Genomic DNA, 7320 nt, shown 5'->3' with positions numbered 1-7320 from the left:
GTTAGCGACTTCAATAAAAACGTATATTGAAAGCGATCAACGATATAACCTATATTGAAATACAAACTAAATGAGAAACAGAGCATATCAATATTAGTTTTTGAATTCGCAAATCTACAATCTTCCATACAAAATATATTGTCCTAGCCGGGTATTTTAAAAAATATTGTTCGACGAAGTAGCATAAAAAATATTTTTCCAGGCATTCTATGAATTTCAAGTCTGTACGACTTTTCTATCAAAAGATAGGGTAAATGTACCAGTATTGGGCAGGTTAGTGTAGCAGTTTCACAAAAACTGCTTGTACACTTACAATTTTTATTACTTTTCATGAAAGTGACGTTATTTTGAACGATAAACTATCGAATTATGTTGTACTATTTTTATTTGCCGTTTCAAATGTATTTTCTAGCGATATTCATGAAAATGCAAACACTATTTTTGTTCCTATTTTCGGCAGTTTGGTCCTATTTTCGGCAGGCTGTGCTCCAATTTTTGGCAACGCGAATACGGGGCGGTAAATGTTTTAATTAATACCAATAGGTAGACAAAAATGTTTAAAACAATTTTACACTCTCATTTCCCTAAGAATGGTGTTAAAAAGTACTTAAATTATTAATTTTATGTTGCCCATTTTGGGCCTTTTGCTAGCAATTTTTACAGTCATTTTGATTTGAGTTACAAACAAAGTAGGCACTGGAGAAATGAGACTGCCTGACGGCTGTAGAGTACGGCTCCGACTGGCTCACAAAATATTATTTTTCTCTCAAGTTATTGGATAATTTATAGTGAAATTGGTGATATTTAATACAAAAAATGTGGTTTTATGTGTCGACATACGCATTACAGTTTTCTGATCAAGTTTTAAATGAATATTCAACGAAATCAAAAGTGTGTTTTTGTTTCAAGTTTCGGCAGTAGCCCAAAGCATTGATCTGTCAAAAATTAACATTTACCGTGTACCAATTTTCGGCAGCATTTAAAATGAATAATTACTTGTTTTTAGTGATTTTAAAATTCCCAGCGGGCTAGTATAAAATCTGCAACCATCAAATCTTTCATAAAACCATACTTTTATTGTTTTGGCACTCTGATTCTGTTAATAATGAAACCTGCCGAACTATTGGCTAACTGCAAATCTGCCGAAACATGTTGAACTCTGCACATTTTGTTTGATATTTTGAAAAATATGCATGGAAATGATGTGAAACTTCGTATATGAATAACAAATGAGCATATCTCTATGTAAAAAATATGTGTTGATACAATTTTCAACGCGTTTTTACGTAATTACACGTTTTAGTTACCCTGCCGAAAAGAGGTACACTTCCGAATACTGGTACAGTTACCCTATTAAGAAATAAAAGTGCAAACCCTTCCCGGATAGGCGGTCATCGACACTAGGGTTAAAAAAACACTTTTTGTGTTTTTATTTTCAACTTTAGAATGATGAAAAACGACAACACGTGCCGTTAAATTGCTCTTAAAGTACTGTTGTGACAAACAGAAAACTGCTCGAATGGATAAATTCGAAGGCTGTCTGGTAAAACAGTAGCTCAATTTTGCAAACAGAGCTACTTTTCTCGCGCAATCAGTTCGGCTGTAGCTCAATATATCGAAATAGGCACGATTTTTTTTTGATTTTTATAGAGACTTTGAGCCTTTCGGCTTCATTCGCCTCTTCGTAAACTACTTAAACCTAACAATCGTCTTACCCAGGGCATTTCCTCCTGTGTAACCTTAATCGACAAAAACTAAGCTCTAAACAAATAGACGAACTTCGTGAACTCCTAAACAAAAATGATAATATGTGTCACATACAATTGTATACTAGTGTTGGAAACATTTTCATTAATCAGAACAAGTTAAAATTAACTTTTGTGTACAATGTTTTTGTTTCTTGGTTTAAACGTGTATGCCGACAAAGTTTGTGTTGCGTTCACATCTGAAGGGTGCGCGAGCACCACGAACTGCCTGATTTTGATACATAAATTTGGAAATGTGCTAAGTTCATCGAACGCGCAAATTGTCACATTCATCCGGTGTGAAGGAGCTCGTAGGTTGACTGGGTAAACTGAGCTACTTTGATCTACGCGGTGTGAAATTTATCAACGCAATTCGTCGAAAACAACCTGCTACGAGTTTTTTTTTTATCGCAGAATAATTAAAATGTTCAAAATAATCGCAATATAAATCTAAATAGCGTTTGACAGCAAGCAAGTTTGATTACATCGCATCCAATAGAACACTGACACCAATCTGTATCAAGGATAATGTATTTAGAAGGTTGATTTTTATCGCTTTTGCTGAGCGACATTGTGGGGGACAACTGTCACTCTCTGGATACAAATTTCATTACCCCGCACCAGCCCTCCCCGATTTTTATACCGGAGCCCCCGGAAGAGATATGTCAAGTCGAGAAATGTCATTTTGCTCTGAACAACTTATATTATTATTTATAAGACCTTGATCTGTATCGTGCAATCGCGAATGTCGCACTGTCGTGTAAAAACTGTGCGGTGACCTTGGTTCACAGTCTGTATATTTACCTTGGTCGTAAATCAAAAGCACCGCCATATTTTCAGACGCGGCAACGGTATAGAACTCCAACGTAACCTATAAACAAGAACAATAGCGTCGCGCAACTCGGTTCGATTAATTATTCGTTGTTCCTGCCGTTATTTAAGTAAAAAGTCTATATAAGACTTTGGCGAGCTATAGATTGACTAAATTTGTTTATCACAACAGCGAAATCACGTAGGAACATCGCAGTGTGAGATAGCATCGCATCACAGTGCGAGATAGCCGCTCTATCAAGTATATTTTTCCATTCGATTGTTGTTCTCACTCGCTGGATTACGCAGAAACTAATCGATTGAAAGATTACTCGAATATTATATCAACGCGCGGATATTATCAGTTTTAACAAGTTCGTCTTTTTAGTCGGTATGAAGTTAGTCTTATTGTTCTACAACTTACACTTTATTACCAACATTAATGAAGTAATTTAGGCCTTACTAACTGTACCTTGCATTTTTCTTCTTGCTCTTATCACAGGGAAATACAAGTAAACAATGAATCTCATATGCAATAAGTACCGACGAATCCGTAAGATAGGAATGGGGACTTTTTGCAACGTATACCTCGGCGAGAACATCGAAAATGGCCTTAAGGTAGCTATTAAGATGGACAAATGTCGGGCAGAGGAATCTCGCTCTTTGCTACCTCATGAGTACAAGGTGTACGCACAACTTGCGGGCTGCGAAGGCATTCCGGACGTCCATCTCTTCGGCCAGGAACGTGGTTACAACGTTATTGTCATGGATAAGCTTGGCCCTTCCTTGGAAGATCTTTTCAACTTTTGCTCACGAAGATTTTCACTCAAAACCGTCATGATGTTGGTCGACCAGATGATCACGAAAGTCGCTGGCGTGCATAAGAAAAATATCATTCATCGCGACCTTAAACCAGACAACTTTGTTATGGGAGCCGAAATGCAAGATAAAGTGCTGTTCCTGGTTGACTTTGGTTTGGCTAAAAAGTACTACAACCCCAGTTCCCGTTCTCATATAGCATATCGGGAAGGAAGGAGCTTGGTCGGTACTGCCCGGTATGCCTCATTAAGCTCCCACCTGGGAATTGAGCTAAGCCGTCGTGACGACATGGAGTCGATAGGATATGTGATGGTTTACTTCCGACGTGGCTCGCTGCCGTGGCAAGGGCTGCAAGGGGTCAACAAGTTTCAGAGGAACGAACGGATCATGGAGAAGAAACTTGCCACATCGATCGAGGATTTGTGCGCGGGTTTACCTGAGGAGTTTGGGTCATATTTACAGTACTGTCGCAGTATGTCTTTCGACGAACAGCCAGATTACCAGTACTGGATTTCTACATTTCGGGAGGTTTTGAGTGCAAATGAGCTTAAATATGATTTAATTTTTGATTGGCACGGACTAATGCCTTCGGAAGCAGCGGAGCAAGATAGCAACAATGCCTCAGCAACTACAGCTGATGAAAGTTAAGGCAACGCGATTTTAAGTTAGACAGTATCTACCAACATGAATAAATTCTAGAATTTCCAAAGAATTTAGATGAAAAAATATAATTTATTTTTCTATTTTTTTCGCAAAGCCGAACGCACTCGTGGTAATTCTCATTTCGTACGTATACTTCAATGATTAATGTTTGTTCTTCCAGCGGCTTCTTAGCCCACCTGATAATTCCTTTCATTTCGCATGATCACGAAAAAGCCGAGGATTAAAGGATCGAGGCCGGATGCACAGCGAACTTCGACACAGACACCGAATTTCTTACGCAAACTACTCATCCAGGTAAAAGTACATACAGGTAGATGACTCATACACTAACAGTATCTAGGGGTCGATATATGCAGAGAATCGCGAAAGCCAACATATTTCCGGCGTTTTGTAATCACCAGCATTGTCCAAGAGAGAAGTGTCCTAGCAGGCACTTAAAGATGAACTCACCTTAATTGTTAAGGTTATTTTTAGATATTTTACAACTGCCAGCATATACGAACACATAGCTAAATTTAACTCGTAAGCGAAAGAGTTTACTATATCAAATAACTAAACATTTTCTGTAGTAACGCGGGAATCCCTTTAAGTGTCTAGAAATGGTTAATGTTTTAGTATGAGACCTTTTTTATGAATGCAAGGTTCAACTAAGTCAATTGAACAAGGAAGTGGCATACTGACTCATTTTCCAATAAGCCATCGCAAGGAACATTCTTATTAGAGCCTTAGCATACCGTCACATGAAACTTTGTGAAGGATACAAAAAGGTTGATCAGTGTTACCCGCGTTTCACGTTCCTCCCACGGCTAGACTGATTGCACACACTGTGTTGAGCTGCACCAGTGTAGCAGGATAAAATACTTAAAATGAGTGATACATGGTGACACATACGATTGATGTTTGGCGTGAATCACGCTCTACTAAATTGTGCTGATAAAAGCAATTGAAGCATACTAATCCCTCATTGGTCACATTGTATTAAAGATTCTCGATAGAAAATCGTTGCTGCCAAACGAAATCGTTTGTTTCACTGTCAAACAGATTCGCGCAATATTGCAATTTGTGACCTACCAAATGGTAGCCTCCTTGTGTGCTTTAGCAGATGACTGAGCCAGCGAATGAGATAAAAATGTATTCGGATCCCGCCTGTCCGCGTGTCGTTCAACCGAAACCCGAACGGTACATCCCAACATTGCCCAAATCATGTAAACATCCTGCTACCGGCATCAAATACATGCTCCCGAAACATTGAATCACGCTATGATAGTTCGTATCTTTGTACGGATGGTGCCACGGCCCGTTATCGATGCATCAATGCATCAGTGTAGATGCAATGCGGTGGAAGATGCAATGGCACCCGCTTCGTACCGCTTTCACCACGATCGCACGATCCTCCCTGCACCGTCAGTCAGCTTCTGTCGAGTGCTGATAGTGCAGCCGGCGGGCAGAGACGAGCGATAAGTGATAGGGAAACATAGCCGGGCTACGAAAATAAGCATTGCATCTTCTTCGTCTCCGTTTCTGTCAAATTCAATTTGTCGCGTCATCGTTGACGTTATCGTCGCTGTCTTCGTCACCCCGCACTGGAAGAAATGCAATTTCCCTTGTCAAATTGATTTTTGTGCTTTCATTCGGAATTGCAGCGGACTCTGCGTCTGTCTGTCTGCTCGTTTGCCTTCGCGTACTTTATAGCACTTCTTTTTTTTCTCGATGGAGGACGGTTGAAGGCGCGCTACATTTCTGTAGCGCGCCTCTGCCGGGCGTTCGGTGCTTATCCTTGGTTTCCGTCCACTTCCGCCACCGGCAAGCACCCGATACTTTCTCAGATGCGCTTCGCTGCACCGATGCCATAGCGATGATGCGCTCGCCAAGACGTTCACCCGCCCTAGGTACGTAAGAAATACGGAACAAAACTATCTGCCTTACAGCAGCAGTACGCGCGCACACACACACACGCGCGGGCTCGACAAAACATAACCGAACGAAGGGAGCGAAAAGGAAAACACCGGTACACAAAACACATCGCAAGAAGTATGCCATGATCAGGGAAAGTTTCTTTCGCCCGGCGCACTTTGCGCTTCGTTAAAAAGCGTAATCGATTTTCCCTATCTCACTTTCCACAGCGCTGACACCCTTTTTATTCGCGTATCATCCTTTGCAAAGTCGCCAGCAATAAGTGCAATAGCAAAAGAAAAACAAAACAAAAAAAGGAATATACGCACCAAAGAAACTTGAATAATTTTTGTCGTTAGGACGTACTTATCAATATCTACAACATTGTTGCTAGTCCATCCTAGTCCATTTTAACCAACGGGGAAGTTTTTCGACAAGATGATGTTTTTTTGCAACTATTTCATTAACACTGGATAAGTACCAATAAAGCAATCAATTTATTTTGTTCAACTCTTATACCATCGTCGGTAATGATCTTCTTATCGTATTATAATTTGATTTTAAATCCTAACATGTGCTATCGAAGGATGTTTGTAAATGATTTCTCTAAATTCATTACAATTATTAAATTTAATATCTTGTAATCTTGATTATTAATTTACTAACTTGCTTATCCGGCGCTACCACCGCTTTGCGCGGTCTTGGTCTGCTGCAGAAGTGTCCAAACTCGAGCACGATCTCGCGCCTTCGTCTGTCGATCAATTATCCTGACTTGATGCATGGACGCCTTCATGCCGAACTTCAATTTGTGCCTACCACGCTCCTCCTTCTGTCCTTATAGACGACCTAAAAGAATTTTATTGTCTGGGTCGTTCTGTTCCATGTGTATAAAACGGTCATCCCATCCCGGAGCCTGGCGCACTTGATACGCCGTGAGATAGTCGTACATCTTCTATAGCTTGTCGTTGTATCGGCTCCAGCATTGACCTTCTACAAACATCGGAGCTAAACATTAGTTAGAATATTTTGTCATTAGAAAGTATCCATGTCTCTGAGGCCTATGTAAGAACTATAAGTATACGAAATAATCCCAGCTTCCTCTATCGCGACAGGTTTTTGGAGGTGGACGGTTTATGCAGGCCATAGGATGGCCAATTGGCAGCCAGCATCCTTTTGCGCGAATCAACTTCCATGCTGTTGTCACGGCTGACATTTCACACAAGATCGGTGCAATCTTGGACAACTTCAGAGTGCGTTCATCTATCCGCATGTCATCACTAAATAATGCTGGATTTGTTAGTAGAGCCACTAGTGGTGCCACCATTAGTTTGGCCTTTGCCTCGTTTAGGGTGTAATACGAGGTTCTCTGCTGCTTGCTCGATCCTTTGAT

General features: G+C 40.4%; 1 protein-coding gene across 2 annotated transcripts; it reads left to right on the top strand.

Moving 5' to 3' along the window:
- The first annotated feature begins 2597 nt into the window (after positions 1–2597).
- LOC120894006 (casein kinase I-like) lies at positions 2598–4052 on the top strand. 2 transcript variants are annotated; one of them, XM_040296324.1, is made up of 3 exons: positions 2598–2686; positions 2749–2946; positions 3058–4052. In XM_040296324.1, exon 3 carries the CDS (start codon positions 3075–3077, stop codon positions 4020–4022), a length of 948 nt encoding a protein of 315 aa, XP_040152258.1. In that variant the 5' UTR covers positions 2598–2686; positions 2749–2946; positions 3058–3074; the 3' UTR covers positions 4023–4052. The 2 variants fall into 2 exon arrangements, with proteins under 2 accessions (XP_040152258.1, XP_040152259.1); XM_040296325.1 differs by having other exon boundaries at positions 2599–2953.
- Positions 4053–7320: the final 3268 nt, after the last annotated feature.

This window comes from Anopheles arabiensis, chromosome 2, assembly GCF_016920715.1.
Source record: "Anopheles arabiensis isolate DONGOLA chromosome 2, AaraD3, whole genome shotgun sequence".
NCBI lineage: Eukaryota > Metazoa > Arthropoda > Insecta > Diptera > Culicidae > Anopheles > Anopheles arabiensis.
The sequence above is the reverse complement of the archived record's forward strand: the minus strand, read 5'-3'. Positions and strand labels throughout refer to the sequence as shown.